The sequence below is a fragment of the Gorilla gorilla genome, chromosome 11 (assembly GCF_029281585.2).
Source record: "Gorilla gorilla gorilla isolate KB3781 chromosome 11, NHGRI_mGorGor1-v2.1_pri, whole genome shotgun sequence".
NCBI lineage: Eukaryota > Metazoa > Chordata > Mammalia > Primates > Hominidae > Gorilla > Gorilla gorilla.
In genome coordinates, this window is record NC_073235.2 from 62,322,558 (window position 1) to 62,340,144 (window position 17,587).

Sequence of the window (17,587 nt, forward strand, 5' to 3'; positions counted from 1 at the left end):
GGAAAGAAGACAGCATGGAAAGGAGGAAAAGAGGTAACTTTGCAGCAGAGAACCTAACAAACACTACCTTGGGCCAGGTGGCCAGTGATAAGTCATATGAATAGTACATGCTGTCCATGTGAAGTGAGAATGCTCCCTCACATCTTTGGTCTTCCCTCAAAAACTTATAACCCCAGTTTAATCATGAGAAAAACATACGCCAACCCAAACTGAGGGACGTTCTACCAAATACATGACCAGTGTTCCTCAAAACTGTCAAGGCCAGCAAAAATAAGAAAAGTCTGAGAAAACACCCAGCCAAGAGGAGCTTAAGGAGGCAGGAGAACTAAAGGTAAGGTGGGATCCTAGAAAGAAAAAGTATGTTAAATAAAAACTACAGAAATTTGAATAATGTGTGGACTTTAGTTAATGATAATAATGGATAAATATTGGTTTATTAGTTGTGACAAATGTACCATACTAAAGTAATATGCCAACAGTAGGGGAAATTGATTGTAGGATAGATGGGAACGCTCTCTACTATCTTTGCAACTTTTCTGTAACTCTAAAGCTATCCTAAAATGAAAAGTTTATTAAAGTTGTAAAAAAAATAAAGAAAGAAAGAAATTGGAAAACTTCTTGGCAGAAGGAAAACATAAAGGTGCAAGTATGAGGATGGGCATACACTGTGCCTGGGACAATGAAGAGAACAGCTTGATTGAGAAAAAGATGCTTTGCTGAGCAAGAATGGGGAAAAACAGGGAACTGGGAGAAGGCCTAGAAATTGGGGATAGAGACTAAGTTTCTAAAATGTCTCAAAAGTTTACATGCACTCAAAGTAGGTTAGAATAAGGAATCCCTGGAGGTTGCTGGTGGACACGGTCTTGGGCAGTGACTGCGGCACTGTAAGTGAGCCAACTAGCCAGCACTCCACCTTTACGGGCTCCCAGTGAGCAGGGAGCTTTGGGCACAGTGGGAGTAATGACAGTTTTAGGGCACAGTGGTAATAATTAACAGTTTTTAAGCTGTGAAAAAATTAAAACTAACATATATTTAAAAATAGATTTATTTAAAGATTAAGCAAGGTGGAGAGACATTCACTTTGCACGGAATGTTAAAACTCGTCCCCCAAACACTTTCTTATTTATATAAACCCTATCCATTTTTCAAACCCCAACCAAGTTTCACCTCTTCTTGAAGCCTTTCCTTTTTTTTTTTGTTATTCCCCTTTCCAATGTATCGGTTTTGACTTCCCCACAATTTAAGCCTGTATCAATTAATCTAAGACCAATTTACATTAAACAATGATAAGGAATTTAATGCTGTCTCCACAACTACATTTTACTCCTTAGGGTCAAAACCTTGACGGCAGGGCCCGTATCTTTTCCTTCCTCGATAACCTCTGTAACACCTCGCACAGGACTGAATACAGAGGAAGCATTCGATTGTATGATTCCCACTAGTGGAACTAATAGCCTTATATTCTTTCCCTGGAGTGAAAGAAAACTCTATATTTTACTATACTTACCCATTTCAATTTTACAAGCAAGAATGCTGTGCTGGTGAAAATAAAGTGTTTCTTCAATAACTTTAAAGGTTTGAATATCCCAGAAGCCGTCAGTACTTAAACCAGCCAAAAACTTCTCATTTTTTATAGTTGGTCTTCCTGCTCTCCAATGTGTATATGACAGTGGGGTCTTATCAAACCACATAAGAGAATTATCTAGAGAAGAAACATTTTTTTCCTATGCTTAGAGATTAAATCAAGACTTGAATTACACTTATACAGTTAAGATTTCAAACTTGACTAATTTTCTCTTTTCCCAACCTTCTAAAAGGTTGTATGATTATGTATAACGCTTTAAGATATTTTCTGATTATAACAGTAAATCATGCTCATTTTTAATTTGAATATAAATACAAACTATACATTTTGACCTATAATTCCACCATCCTTCAGTAATAACATTTCATTTTTGTCATCAAATATTCTTTTCTTGAAGTCATTATATGAAAAAGACACTTGCACATGCATGTTTATAGCAGCACAATTCACAATAGCAAAAACATGGAACCAGCCCAAATGCCCATCAATCAACAAGTGAATAAAGAAAATGTGGTAATGTGGTATATATGTACCATGGAATACTACTCAGCCATAAAAAGGAATGAAATAATGGCATTCGCAGCAACCTGAATGGAAATGGAGATCATTATTCTAAGTGAAGTAACTCAGGAATGGAAAACCAAACATTGTGTGTTCTCACCAAGTGGGAGCTAAGCTATGAGGATGCAAAGGCATAAAAATGATACAATGGACTCTGGGGACTCGGGGGGAAGAGTGGGAGGGGGTGAGGGATAAAAGATTACACACTAGGTACAGTGTACACTGCTAGTGTGATGGGTGCACCAAAATCTCAGAAGTCAACACTAAAGAACTTATCTATGTAACCAAGCACCACCTGTTCCCCAAAAACCTATTGAAATAAAAAAATATTATTTTCTCTTACATATACGTTTAATTGCATGGAAATGAACATAACTATTTTATTTATTTAAAACATGATTGATAAGTTATAAAAGTCACCACAGAAATCTCTTCTCTGGACATAAACTGTTCACAGTTGTGCATACTTATGGTCAATTAATTTTTTTTTTCTTTGAGACAGAGTCTCACTCTGTCACCCAGGCTGGAGTGCAGTGGCACGATCTCAGCTCACTGCAACCTCCACCTCATGGGTTCAAGCAATTCTCTGCCTCAGCCTCCCTAGTAGCAGGGATTACAGGTACCCACCACCACGGCTGGCTAACTTTTGTATATTTTAGTAGAGATGGGGTTTCACCCTCTTGGCCAGGCAGGTCTTGAACTCCTGACCTCGTAATCCATCCACCTTGGCCTCCCAAATTGCTGCGATTATAGGCATAAGCCACCGTGCCTGGCCAGTCAATTGATTTTTAAGAAGGATGCCAAGACAATTCAGTGTGGAAAGAATAGTCTTCTAAACTGGATATCCACATGTTAAAAAAAAAAAAAAAAAGATGAAGTTGGACCCCTTTCTTTCATCACACACAAAAATTAAAGTAGATCACAGACATAAATATAAGCGCTACAGCTATAAAATCTTTAGAAGAAAACATGGAAGGCCAGGCATGGTGGCTCACCCCTGTAATCACAGCACTTTGGGAGGCTGAGGTGGGCAGATCACCTGAGGTCAGGAGTTCGAGACCAGCCTGACCAACATGGTAAAACCCCATCTCTACTAAAAATACAAAAATTAGCTGGGCGTGGTGGCGGGTGTCTGTAATACCAGGTACTCAGAAGGCTGAGGCTGGAGAACTGCTTGAACCTAGGAGGCAGAGGTAGCAGTAAGCCGAGATCATGCCACTGCACCACTTCAGCTTTGGTGACAAGAGCGAAAGTCTGTCTCAAAAAAAAAAAAAAAAAGAAAGAAAACATAGGAGTAAGTCTTCATAACCTTGGGGTAAGCAAAGCCTTCTTACATATGCACAAATGACAAAAGAAAAACACTTTTGTGATGGATTGCTGGCAAGATGGCCAAATAGGAACAACTCCAGTCTGCAGCTCCAAGCAAGACTGATGCAGAAGGCAGGTGATTTCTGCATTTCCAACTGAGGTACCGGGTTCATCTCAATGGGACTGGTTGGACAGTGGGTGCAGCCCACAGAGGGCGAGCTGAAGCAGGGTGGGGCATCGCCTCACCCGTGAAGTGCAAGGGGTCGGGGAATTTTCTCCCCTATCCAAGGGAAGCTATGAGGGACTGAGCCTCAGGAACTCCGGCACAGATACCGCACTTGTCCCAGGGTCTTCGCAACCTGCAAACGAGGAGATTCCCTCTGGTGCCTACCCCACCAGGGCCCTGGGTTTCAAGCACAAAACTGGGCAGCTATTTGGGCGGACACCAAACTAGCTGCAGGAGTTCTTTTTTCCCCATACCCAAGTGGTGCCTGGAATGCCAATGAGACAGAACTGTTCACTCCCCTGGAAAGGGGTGCTGAAGCCAGGGAGCCAAGTGGTCTGGCTAGGTGGGTCCCACCTCTATGGAGCCCAGGAAACTAAGATCTACTGGCTTGAAATTCTCGCTGCCAGCATAGCAGCAGTCTGAGATTGACCTGGGACGCTAGAGCTTGGTCGGGGGAGTGGCATCCGCCATTGCTGAGGCTCGAGTAGGCAGTTTTATGCTCCCAGTGTAAACAAACCTGCTGGGAAGTTTGAACTGGGTGGAGCCCACTGCAGCTCAGCAAGGTTGCTGTGACCAGATGGCCCTATTTCTCCTCTCTGGGCAGGGCATCTCTGAAAAAAGGGCAGCAGCCACAGTCAGGGACTTATAGCAGAGTTAAACATCCCTGCCTGATGGCTCTGAAGAGAGCAGCGGACCTCCCAGCACAGTGTTCGAGCTCTGCTAAGGGTCAGACTGCCTCCTCAAGTGGGTCTCTGACCCCCATGTATTCTGACTGGGAGACATCTCCCAGTAGGTGCCGACAGACATTTCATACAGGAGAGCTCTGGCTGGCATCAGGCAGGTGCCCCTCTGGGAAGAAGCTTCCAGAGGAAAGAACAGGCAGCAATCTTTGCTGTTCTGCAGCCTCCGTGGGTGATAACTAGGCAAACAGAGTCGGGTAGACATCCAGCAAACTCCAGCAGACCAGCAGCAGAGGGGCCTGTTAGAAGGAAAACTAAAAAACAGAAAAGAATAGCACGTCCACTCAAAGACCCCATCTGAAGGTCACCAACATCAAAGACCAAAGGTAGATAAATCCACAAAGATGGGGAGAAACCAGTGCAAAAAGGCTGAAAATTCCAAAAACCAGAACACTTCTTCTCCTCCAAAGGATCACAACTCTTCACCAGCTAGCGAACAAAACTGGATGGAGAAAGAGTTTGATGAATTGACAGAAGTGGGCTTCAGAAGGTGGGTAATAACAAACTGCTCTGAGCTAAAGGAGCATGTTCTAACCCAATGCAAGGAAGCTAAGAACCTTGAAAAAAGGTTAGAGGAACTGCTAACTAGAATACCCAGTGTAGAGAAGAACATTAGTGACCTGATGGAGCTGAAAAACACAGCATGAGAACTTCGTGAAGCATACACAAGTATCAATAGCTGAATTGATCAAGCGGAAGAAAGGATATCAGGGATTGAAGATCAACTTAATGAAATAAAGAGAGAAGACACGATTAAAGAAAAAGGAATAAAAAGGAATGAACAAAGCCTCCAAGAAATATGGGACTATGTGAAAAGACCAAATCTACGTTTGACTGGTGTACCTGAAAGTGATGAGGAGAATGAAACCAAGTTGGAAAACACTCTTCAGGATATTATCTGGGAGAACTTCACCAACCTAGCAAGACAGGCCAACATTGAAATTCAGAAGACACAGAGAACAACCCAAAGATACTCCTCGAGAGGAGCAACCCCAAAACACATAATCATCAGATTTACCAAGGTTGAAATGAAGGAAAAAATGTTAAGCACAGCCAGAGAGAAAGGTCAGGTTACCCACAAAGGGAAGCCCATCAGACTAATAGTAGATCTCCCTGCAGAAACTTTACAAGCCAGAAGAGAGTAGGGGCCAATATTCAACATTTCTAAAGAAAAGAATTTTCAACCCAGAATTTCATATCCAGCCAAACTAAGCTTCGTAAGCAAAGGAGAAATAAAATCCTTGACAGACAGGCAATTGCTGAGAGATTTTGTCACCACCAAGCCTGCCTTACAAGAGCTCCTGAAGGAAGCACTAAACATGGAAAGGAAAAACCGGTACCAGCCACTGCAAAACATACCAAACTGTAAAGAACATTCACACTATGAAGAAACTGCATCAACTAACAGGCAAAACAATCAGCTAGCATCATAATGACAGGATCAAATTCACTCATAACAATATTAACCTTAAATGTAAAGGGGCTAAATGCTCCCAATTAAAAGACACGACTGGCAAATTGGATAAAGAGTCAAGACCCATCAATGTGCTGTTCAGATGAGATGGGTTCAGGAGACCCATCTCATGTGCAAAGACACAAATAGGCTCAAAATAAAGGGATGGAGGAATATTTACCAAGCAAACGGAAAAAAAAAAAGCAGAAGTTGTAATCCTAATCTCTGATAAAACAGACTTTAAACTAACAAAGATCAAAAGAGACAAAGAAGGCCATTACATAATGGTAGAGGGATCAATGCAGCAAGAAGAGTTAACTATCCGAAACATATATGCACCCAATACAGGAGCACCCAGATTCACAAAGCAAGTTCATAGAGACCTACAAAGAGACTTAGGCTCCTGCACAATAATAGTGGGAGACTTTAACACCCCACTGTCAATATTAGACAGATCAACGAGACAGAAAATTAACAAGGATATTCAGGACTTGAACTCAGCTCTGGACCAAGTGGACCTAATAGCCATCTACAGAACTCTCCAGCCCAAATCAATAGAATATACATTCTTCTCAGCACCTCATCACATTTATTCTAAAATTGACCACGTAATTGAAAGTAAAACACTCCTAAGCAAAAGCAAAAGAATGGAAATCATAACAGTCTCTCATACCACAGTGCAATCAAATTAGAACTCAGGATTAAGAAACTCACTCAAAACCGCACAACTACATGGAAATTGAATAACCTGCTCCTGAATGACTACTGGGTAAATAACGAAATGAAGGCAGAAATAAAGATGTTCTTTGAAACCAATGAGAACAAAGACACAACATACCAGAATCTCTGGGACACATTTAAAGCAGTGTGTAGGGGGAAATTTATAGCACTTAATGCCCACAAGAGAAAGCAGGAAAGATATAAAATTAACACCCTAACATCAAAGTTAAAAGAAATAAAGAAGAAACAGCAAACAAATTCAAAAGCCAGCAGAAGACAAGAAATAACTAACATCAGAGCAGAACTGAAGGTGATAGAGACAAAAAAACAACCTTCAAAAAATCAATGAATCCAGGAGCTGGTTTTTGAAAAGATGAATAAAATAGATAGACCACTAGCCAGACTAATAAAGAAGAAAAGAGATAAGAATCAAATAGACACAATAAAAAATGATATAGGGGATACCACCACTGATCCCACAGAAATACAAACTACCATCAGAGAGTACTATAAACACCTCTATGCAGATAAACTAGAAAATCTAGAAGAAATGGATAAATTCCTGGACACATACACCCTCCCAAGTCTAAACCAGGAAGAAGCTGAATCCCTGAACAAACCAATAACAAGTTCTGAAATTTAGGCAGTAATTAATAGCCTACCAACAGAAAAAAGTCCAGGACCAGACAGATTCACAGCTGAATTCTACCAGAGGTACAAAGAGGAGCTGGTAACATTCCTTCTGAAACTATTCCAAACAATAGAAAAAGAGGGACTCCTCCTTAACTCATTTTATGAGGCCAGCATCATCCTGATACCAAAACCTGGCAGAAATACAACAAAAAAAGAAAATTTCAGGCCAATATCTCTGATGAACATCGATGCAAAAATCCTCAAGAAAATACTGGCAAACCAAATCCAGCAGCACATCAAAAAGTTTATCCACCAGGATCAAGTCGGCTTCATACTTGGGATGAAAGGCTGGTTCAACATACGCAAATCAATAAACATAATCCATCACATAAACAGAACCAATGACAAAAATTACATGATTATCTCAATAGTTGCAGAAAAGGCCTTCGACAAAATTCAACACCCCTTCATGCTAAAAACTCTCAATAAACTAGGTATTGATGGAACGTATCTCAAAATAATAAGAGCTATTCATGATAAACCCACAGACAATATCATACTGAATGGGCAAAAACTGGAAGCATTCCCTTTGAAAACTGGCACAAGATAAGGATGCCCTCTCTCACCTCTCCTGTTCAACATAGTATTGGAAGTTCTGGCCAGGGCAACCTGGCAAGAGAAAGAAATGAAGGGCATTCAAATGGGAAGAGAGGAAGTCAAATTGTCTCTGTTTGCAGATGACATGATTGTATATTTAGAAAACCCCATCACCTCAGCCCAAATTCTCCTTAAGCTGATAAGGAACCTCAGCAAAGTCTCAAGATACAAAATTAATATGCAAAAATCACAAGCTTTCCTGTACACCAATAACAGACAAATAGAGAGCCAAATCATGAATGAACTCCCATTCACAACTGCTACAAAGAGAATAAAATACCTAGGAATACAACTTACATGGGATGTGAAGGACCTCTTCAAGGAGAACTACAAACCACTGCTCAAGGAAATAAAAGAGGACACAAACAAATGGAAAAACATTCCATGCTCATGGATAGGGAGAATCAATATCGTGAAAATGGCCATACTGCCCAAAGTAATTTATAGATTCGATGCTATCCCCATGAAGCTACCACTGACTTTCTTCACAGAATTGGAAAAAACTACTTTAAACTTCATATGGAACCAAAAAAGAGCCCGGATAGCCAAGACAATCCTGGACAAGAAGAACAAAGATGGAGGCATCATGCTACCTGACTTCAAACTATACTATGAGGCTACAGTAACCAAAACATCATGGTACTGGTACCAAAACAGAGATTTAGACCAATGGAACAGAACAGAGGCCTCAAAATAACACCACACATCTACAACCATCTGATCTTTGACAAATCTGACACAAACAAGCACTGGGTAAAATATTCGCTATTTAATAAATGGTGTTGGGAAAACTGGCTAGCCATATGCAGAAAACTGAAACTGGACCCCCCTTCCTCACACCTTATACAAAAATCAACTCAAGATGGATCAAAGACTTAAATGTAAGACCTATGACCATAAAAATCCTAGAAGAAAACCTGGGCAATACCATCCAGGACATAGGCATGGGCAAAGACTTCATGTCTAAAACACCAAAAGCAATGGCAACAAAAGCCAAAATTGACAAATGGGATCTAATTAAACTAAAGAGCTTCTGCATAGCAAAAGAAACTATCATCAGAGTGAACAGGCAACATACAAAATGAGAGAAAATTTTTGCAGTCTATCCATCTGGCAAACGGCTAATATCCAGAATCTACAAGGAACTTCAACAAATTTACAAGAAAAAAACAAACAACCCCATCAAAATTGGGCAAAGGATATGAACAGACACTTCTCAAGAGAAGACATTTATGCAGCCAACACATGAAAAAACGCTCATCATCACTCGTCATTAGAGAAATGCAAATCAAAACCACAATGAGATACCATCTCATGCCAGTTAGAATGACAATCATTAAAAAGTCAGGAAACAACAGGTGCTGGAGAGGATGTGGAGAAATAGGAACACTTTTACACTGTTGGTGGGACTGTAAATTAGTTCAACCATTGTGGAAGACAGTATGGCAATTCCTTAAGGATCTAGAACTAGAAATATAATTTGACCCAGCAATCCCATTACTGGGTATATACTCAAAGGATTACAAATCATTCCACTATAAAGATGTATGCACACGTATGTTTACTGTGGCACTATTCCAATAGCAAAGACTTGGAACCAACCCAAATATCCATCAATGATAAACTGGATAAAGAAAATGTTGCACATAGATACCATAGAATACTGTGCAGCCATAAAAAAGGATGAGTTCCTGTCCTTTGCAGGGACATGGATGAAGCTAGAAACCATCAATCTCAGCAAATTAACACAGGAAGAGAAAACCAAACACCACATGTTCTCACTCATAAGTGGGAGTTGAACAGTGAGAACACATGGACGCAGGGAGTGGAACATCACACACTGGGCCTGTCGGGGGGTAGGGGGCTAGGGGAGGGATAACATTAGGAGCAATACCTAACGTAGGTGACGGGTTGATGGGTGCATCAAACCACCATGGCATGTGTATACCTATGTAACAAAACTGCACGTTCTACACATGTACCCCAGAACTTAAAGTACAATAAAAAAAGAAGAAAAAAAAAGAAAAACACTTTTGTGGTATAAGTAAAGTCATGGGAGAAAATATTTGGAAATTATTTATATCCAGAAATATAAAATTTTATATTTTATATAAATTTTAAAATAATTTGGAAATTATTTATATTATTTATATATAAATACTGGAAAGTATTTTTAGCCAGAATATATAAAGAATTCTTACCCCTCAACAATAAAAAGACTCAATTTAAAACATGAGCAAAAAATCTGAATAGGGATTTCCCCAAAGGTGATATACAAATATTCAATAAGCACATGAAAAGATGCTTAATATCATTAGCCATTAGGGAAATGAAATAAAAATCCCAGTGAGATATCATTTCACACTCACTTAGATGGCTATAATGAAAAACACACAAATGTTGGCATCGATATGGAGAAATCAGTACTCTCATATACCAGGAATGGAAAATGGTATAGCTGGTTTGGAAAACAACCTGGTAGTTCTTCAAAGGGTTAAACAAAAGATGCAGCAATTCTATTCCCAGGGGTTTACCCAAGAGAAATGGAAACATATGTCCATGCAAAAACTTGTACGTGAATGTTCAGAGAAGCATTATACATAATAATTAAAAATGGTTTAAAATTTAGGTTGTTTTACCTAAATGTCCATCAACTGATTACATGGATAAATAAAATGTATTATATCCATAGAATGGAATTTCATTCAGTCATAAAAAGGAACAATGTACTGATACATGCTACAATGTGGATAAACCTTAAAATCTTTATGCTTAATGGAAAAAGCCAGTCACACGCAAAAAGCACACATGGTATGATCTCATTTATGTAAAATGTCCAGAATTTTACATTCAGGCAATCTGTAGAGATAGAAAGTAGATCAGTGGTTGCTGAGGACTAGGAGACAGGGAGGGAATGCTAGTGGGTATTGTGTTTCTTTTTGGGGTAGTGATGATTGCAATAAAGCTTTAAAAAAAGGTGCTAGGCATATTGCAATTATAAATTGGTATAAAGATTGATGCCATCACTACCTACACATACCCAATGTTGTCCTGGTTATTTCTGGTCTTCACTGATTACCATCTCCCAAGGCAAGACCCCTAAACATCTGCCTGCAGCAATGACACATTAGAAGCACTGCACACACGATTTGGTTCTTGTTTGCTGCTTTATATCATCTCATGCCTTCCAGTTCCTCTTCCCTTCTCCCAAACTTCAAAGTTATCAATTTTCTGACCAATATGATGTGCAACGGTAGATTTCTAAAGCTGTTTTAAGAAAAAGTCACTTTTTTCACTTGGCTTAATGTATCTCTCAGTTGACATACTGTGGCTTCTCACAGTAATTTCTATTCATGGCCCTGCTATTGAAAAATCAAAAATGTTTAAAAAAACAAACTTCTTTGGGTAGGTGCCAAATACAATTAAATATTCTATAAGTATATCAACGTAACCAAAAACAGTGACTTACAGTGATTTCTATTCATGGCCCTGGTATTGAAAAGTCAAAACTGTTTTAAAAACAGAATTCCTTGTATAGGGGCCAAAAAATTAAATATTTTATAAGTATATCAAAGTAACCCAAAACAGTAACTTACAGATGTAAATTAAGTCAGTAAGAATGAGATTCAAATCAAATGTGCCATTTGCCTGAAATATCTTTCTATATGTCCCTCATATGCCTGTATATTTTAATAGAAATTTTATTACTCAAACATTTTATGAAAGAAGGTAAAACAATAAGGGAGTCTTCTGATCTAAAAATGCTTTTTCAGAATTTATAATAGATTTTCAGTTGTTTCTGATAATATAACTACAAAGTATATCAAAGGGTACAATTTCAATCTCTCTGTCCTGGGTGTGGTCTCTATGGCTCAATACAAGACCATTGTTTCTTCAATCACTTTCAGGTGAAGCCTCAGAATTTTCCAGCTAGTTTTTCTCCATTTTAATTCAAGGGTAGTTAAGTGTCATCAGAGAAAAGGCTGGGGCCAACTAAGTCCTACTATGATGAACTTATCCTCACCTGGTAAACCAAGTCTTTATCTATTGCTTGATAGTTTAATTTCCATTAACCCCTCTGCCAACCATAAACATTTCAGGAAAACATTGGTAACCCCAAGAAACAGATGGGTTAGAGAGCAAAGGAGAAGCCTATTTTTAAAACAGGCAGATTTGAGTAATTTAGCTTCTTTTCCTTCCCTACCCCTGGTTATCACTGTCCTGTGCCCCTTATCAAACCCTCTTTAGAGTAAATGTATGCTTTTGATGCTCTATGGCCGTGGAAAGGTTTTCCTAATTCCAAAATGTCTATGATTTTCAGGACATTTCTGAGCATCTTTCGAAATGCTCAGAAGCATTTAGAAACAAGACCTTGTTTCCTCTATATTAGACTCTGTTTTAAAAAAATTTGTTATTAATCGTATTTTGGATTTGTGGTATTTAGTCCAAATTCCAAATATTTGAGCCCATTGTCAGACCATGTGTCTCATTTTTCTATTCTTTTTTTTTTTTTTTTTGAGATGGAGTCTTGAGTCTCTGTTGCCCTGGCTGGAGTGCAGTGGCACGATCTTGGCTCACCGCAACCTCTGCCTCCCGGGTTCAAGTGATTCTCCTGCCTCAGCTTCCCAAGTAGCTAGGCACACATCACCATGCCTGGCTAATTTTTGTATTTTTAGTAGAGACAGGGTTTCACCATGTTGGCCAGGCTGGTCTCGAACTCCTGACCTCTGGTGATTCACCCGCCTTGGCCTCCCAAAGTACTGGGATTATAGGCGTGGGACGCTACACCTGGCCATGTGTCTCATTTTTCTAATGCTTATCATATGTGGGCCAGTATAAACTAAGCCAGGGTTATAAACCCAAAACTGCAACACTAATAGAGTGATTCTGTTCTTGCTCATCTCACATAGTTAGTGGAAACATAAAGTAAGTATTGAAGATTTATATGGGATGGTGATCATTTTTAGTTAGTCTTGAGTTGCTAGATAAAAGAGTGAAAAAAGAAAATTGATATGGTTTGGCTCTGTGTCCTCATCCAAATCTCATGTTGAATTATGATCTTCAGTCTTGGAGGAGGGGCCTGGTGGGAGGTGATTTTCCCCCTTGCTGTTCTCGTGATAGTGAGTGAGTTCTAATGAGTTCTGCTTGTTCAAAAGTGTGTAGCACCTCCTCCTTCACTCTCTCTCCCGCTCCACCATAGTAAAACCTGCTTGTTTCCCATTCGCCTCTGACATGATTGTAAGTTTCCTGAGGCTGCCCAGCCATGCTTTCTGTAAAGCCTGTGGAACCGTGACTCAATTAAAGCTCTTTTCTTCATAAATTACCCAGGTTCGGGTAGTTCTTTTTAGCAGTGCGGGAACAAACTAATTCAGAAAATTATCTTCCGCCATTTAACTTTAAACTCGATGATAAAGGCAGAGCAGAGACATAAAAACTGTCTTGGTATTTATGTAAGTTATGTTAAGTACATAATTATACTTTCACGTATTGATAGACATGTACTTTGAAGAACTATGGCTTGATAATTATGTTATAATGAAGTACAAAAACAAATAGAGAAAGTTGGCAGATTTACAACTTACTTCCATAAGTTATTCCTAACATGACCCATGAAGCCATATAATTGAAGTACAGCAGTTGCTCAAGAACAAAGTTATTCTCCTTTTCATCTCGAATACTCAGAATATGTGATTTTGGATCTGTTGAATAAAAAATAATCAATAATTTTAACAATTACTTATCTAGAACACTTTTATTTGATGTTTAAAACATTTTAGTTCTCAGTTTAATATACTTCAAAATGTAAACAATATTGGACAATTAGAAAGATATGTAAAATAAAATTATCCCACTGTACTAAAATTAATAGGTTAAGGAGTTTTCAAATGTTTGGATGTTAAATTTGGTCTTACGGTATAATAGAAAACTAGTAGCTGAGTAGAGAATTTAAAACATTGATTCACTTCACTTTCCCCTATTTAAAGGTAATTTTCAGTTGGTATAAATCCACCCATAGTAATGATATACTGTCAAAGATTACGCTATAATAATTAGAACCTCTTAGATGAACTATAACAGGTGTTCCCAACCCCTGGGCCACACACTGGTACTGTTAGGAACCAGGCCTGTTAGGAACCGGGCCTGTTAGGAACCGGGCCATACAGCAGGAGGTGAGCAGCAGGCAAGCGAGCATCACCGCTTGAACTCTGCCTCCTGTTAGAGCACTGTGGCATTAGATTGACAGAGGAGTGCAAACCCTCTTGTGAACTATGCATGCGAGGCATATAGCTTGCATACTCCTTATGAGAATCTAACTAAGGTCTGATGATCTGAGGTGGAACAGTTTCATCCTGAAACCATCCACCCCTCCCTGTCAGTGCCAAAAAGGTTGGGGACTGCTGGGCTATACGACAGATCTTCCTTTTCCTTAGTTTTCAGTATGAGGGTTAAAAAGGCTTAATATTTCCCAAAGGGTGTTCCTCACAAAATTAACATGGAAGTTCCAGAAAAGATCTACATGGATTTTAAAAAAAGTTTGCAAACATTGGTTTAAACAAAATTAAACTAGTTTATGCCAGTATTTCTTAAGGCATATGTTAATGTACATTTGTTAATGTCCAACAGGAAGCCATGGTGTCTAGTGTTTTTCAACCTTTTTCTTTTTTGTTGGTTATTTTTTTCAACCTTATTCTAAGGACTTTTTGCAGAACATCTCTCAAGACTGATGTTATACGGAGCATGCTTTGGGAAATACTGGTGTGATATTTTCTATAGCAACTTTCACTAAGTTCATTGTTCCATTGGTTCCAACAGTTCCATCATTTGGAAGTCACAAATCCTTAGTGGATCTCATAGGAATTATCTGAAGACTCTTGAGAGCTGAAAATGTGAAATGTGCACTTCTTTAAGCTTAGCTGCTGCCTTGTGGTGTATCTAAGCTTTTGACTGCTCCAACTAACTTATTTTCACTTCCCCATAGCCTAGCTTGACTTAATGTCCAGTTCTCTGCTCTCTTGTGTGTCATTTCTTTCCCCCTTCCTTTTTTTTTTTTTTTTTGGAGATAGGGTCACCTGTTATCCAGGCCGGAGTGCAGGTGGTTTCAATCACAGCTCACTGCACCTTCAACCTCTTGGGTTCAAAGATCCTCCCTCCTTAGCCTCCCAAGTAGCTAGAATTACAGGCATGTGCCACCATGCTTTTAATTTTTTGCAGAGAGAAAGTCTCACTATGTTGCCCAGGCTGGTCTTGAATGCTTGGCATCAAACAATCCTCCCACTTCAGCCTTCCAAAGAACTAGGATTACAGGCATGAGCCAATGTGCCTAGCCCATTTCTTTTCCTTTTAAAGGAGAACCTGCCTTCCTTACAAACATAGACTAGTTCTTGAATGGATGAGTAAAGAAAGGAGTTATGCCTATACTTTCCATTTTAACTAACACAAATGTTAATACTTTGTCACTGATAATGTAGATATTAGGAGATGAATATTTTTGACATCTAATTACTAGTGCTAATTAGAAATATTTATAACACAGGAAATATTTTTTTAATTAGCAAAATACAATAAGTAATGACAGTATAATATACTTGATATGGTTTGGCTGTTTCCCCATCCAAATCCCATGTTGAATTGTAGCTCCCATAATCCCCACGTGTCATGGGAGGGACCTGGTGGGAGGTAATTGAATCTTGAGGGTGGGTTTTTCCCGTGCTGTTCTCGTGATAGCAAGTCTTATGAGATCTGATGGTTTTACAAAGGGCAGTTTCCCTGCACATGCTCTCTTGCCTGCTGCCATGTAAACATGTCTTTGCTTCTCCTTTGCCTTCTGCCATGATTGTGAGGCCTCCCCAGCCATGTGGAACTGTGAGGCCATTAAACCTCTTTTTCTTTATAAATTACCTAGCCTCGGGTATGTCCTTATAGCAACGTGAGAATGGGCTAATATAATACTTACTCAGTTTCTGGCATTTAGTATGAACTTCATCCTGTGTTGTTGCCATATGCCTATTCTTTGTTATTATGAAATTGTAGCAACAGTTCTGAAATGGTATCCACGGAGTATTTAGAACAGGAGATGGACATTTAACACTGTCAACCGGTTTGACCTCTTTTTCAGTCTCATCTAGAAAAAGAGTTAATGGTAAGAATTCTAATTTGAGATATAAATGTTAAATCCTGTTTGCAGTCATTAGGCTTGATTTGTAGGAAATATTCAGGAAGCCGAGAAGTAATATCCTGGTGAAGCCTGTCTCTGTTTATACTCAGATATAGCACACAAAAAGCCAGCTTTCTATAGGAAGGAAATTACTTCACACAATTTTCTTACCCCTGCTGTGGCATGGAAGAATGTAAAAAATGAGGTGCTATTAGGTTAAATGCAGTTTCTGTCTTCCTGCATTACCAAATGTCAAGTACAAGGGACCACCCCTAGAGATGCTGTACAAACATATTCATTATTAAAAGTCACCTAACTATAACTCTGAGAATTTATTTTCAAGTTTCTGTCTACTGATACTATTAATTTTAAAGGAACATTTAAATGAAACATTGATGTTCTAAATAAGTTATTGCTTTAACCAAGTCAAACAAAAATAATATTTAAAATCTGACATCTACAGTATCTGATTATGATCTTTTTCCATTTTATGAAAAGGCCATACATTCACAAAGATACAAATATAAACATATTCCACTCAAATACATTAAACTGATTTAATATGTGGCAGAGATCACTCAGTATCTCTCCTGGATCACAATAAGTCCCTTTGTCCATGAAGCAGTGTCTTCTTTCTACCACAGACCCACAAATGTGACCTTGCCAGTTGTAAAAACACTTTCCTCTGACTGGGCTAGAGACTGCACACCTGACTCAGGCTAAGTTCATGAGATTTTCTCTAAGGATTTACAAAGTGAAATTTAGAAATTGTCAACTCATCTCCAGTTATAGGTTCAGCTTTATCCCCGTTTTGGGGATCCTAAATTTCCCCTTGTCTTAAGCTAGCTTGAGGTGGTTGCTGTGAATCTTAAGACTCACAAAAGTCCTGTTAGTTGTGATATTATGAATCACAAAAGAATTCTCACAAATGTAAGCTTTCTACAACTATAAATATATGCAGAAAGAGGTAGAGTAACAATGGGATTTTAAGTGTTAATCCCCACTGTCAGCTGACATAAAAATAAAACATGCCTAAAATAACCCATTAATAATAATATATTTAATATATAATTCTACTTGAATACAAATTTTCACAACAAATGTTGCTGTAAAAAGACATGACTATAATTTCTTCACAATTCCAAAACCAGATTTTATAAAACCACTCCTCAGAAATTCTACCACTTATGAGACTGTTAATAATTTAAGAATTAAAAGATCTGAAATTCACATACTTCCTGAATAGTAGCAAATAGCACCTGGTTGATTGTCATTGCAATCAACTGTTTTCCAGAATCCATCAGTGTCTAATACTACACAGTCTTCAAGTTGCCCATTAGTTTCAGCCCAGCGACTAAAATGAAGATGTTTCCCATCTGACCAACCAAAGTTGAGTTCATCCTGTAAGGAGCAGAAATACATTTCAAGTGGCAATATTGATGTTATCCCTTTGTATTATTTTGACTCCCATGGTCAATCTAATGATTTTTAATTTTTTAATATTTAATACACATTTACATACCATTTACTACATAACAAGCATTGTTCT

The 17,587-nt window shown here is 38.6% G+C and overlaps 1 protein-coding gene across 2 annotated transcripts in view; it reads right to left on the reverse strand.

Annotated features, from left to right (window-relative positions):
* LY75 (lymphocyte antigen 75) overlaps positions 1–17,587 on the reverse strand; it is a 102,945-nt gene that overhangs the window by 14,627 nt on the left and 70,731 nt on the right. For both annotated transcript variants that reach the window (XM_004032692.3, XM_055379052.2), the window contains exons 26-29: positions 17,274–17,439; positions 15,838–16,005; positions 13,466–13,582; positions 1,508–1,702 (exon numbers count right to left, since the gene is read on the reverse strand). In XM_004032692.3, coding sequence (XP_004032740.3) covers positions 1,508–1,702; positions 13,466–13,582; positions 15,838–16,005; positions 17,274–17,439 — 646 coding nt within the window. The remainder of the gene's footprint in view (positions 1–1,507; positions 1,703–13,465; positions 13,583–15,837; positions 16,006–17,273; positions 17,440–17,587) is intronic.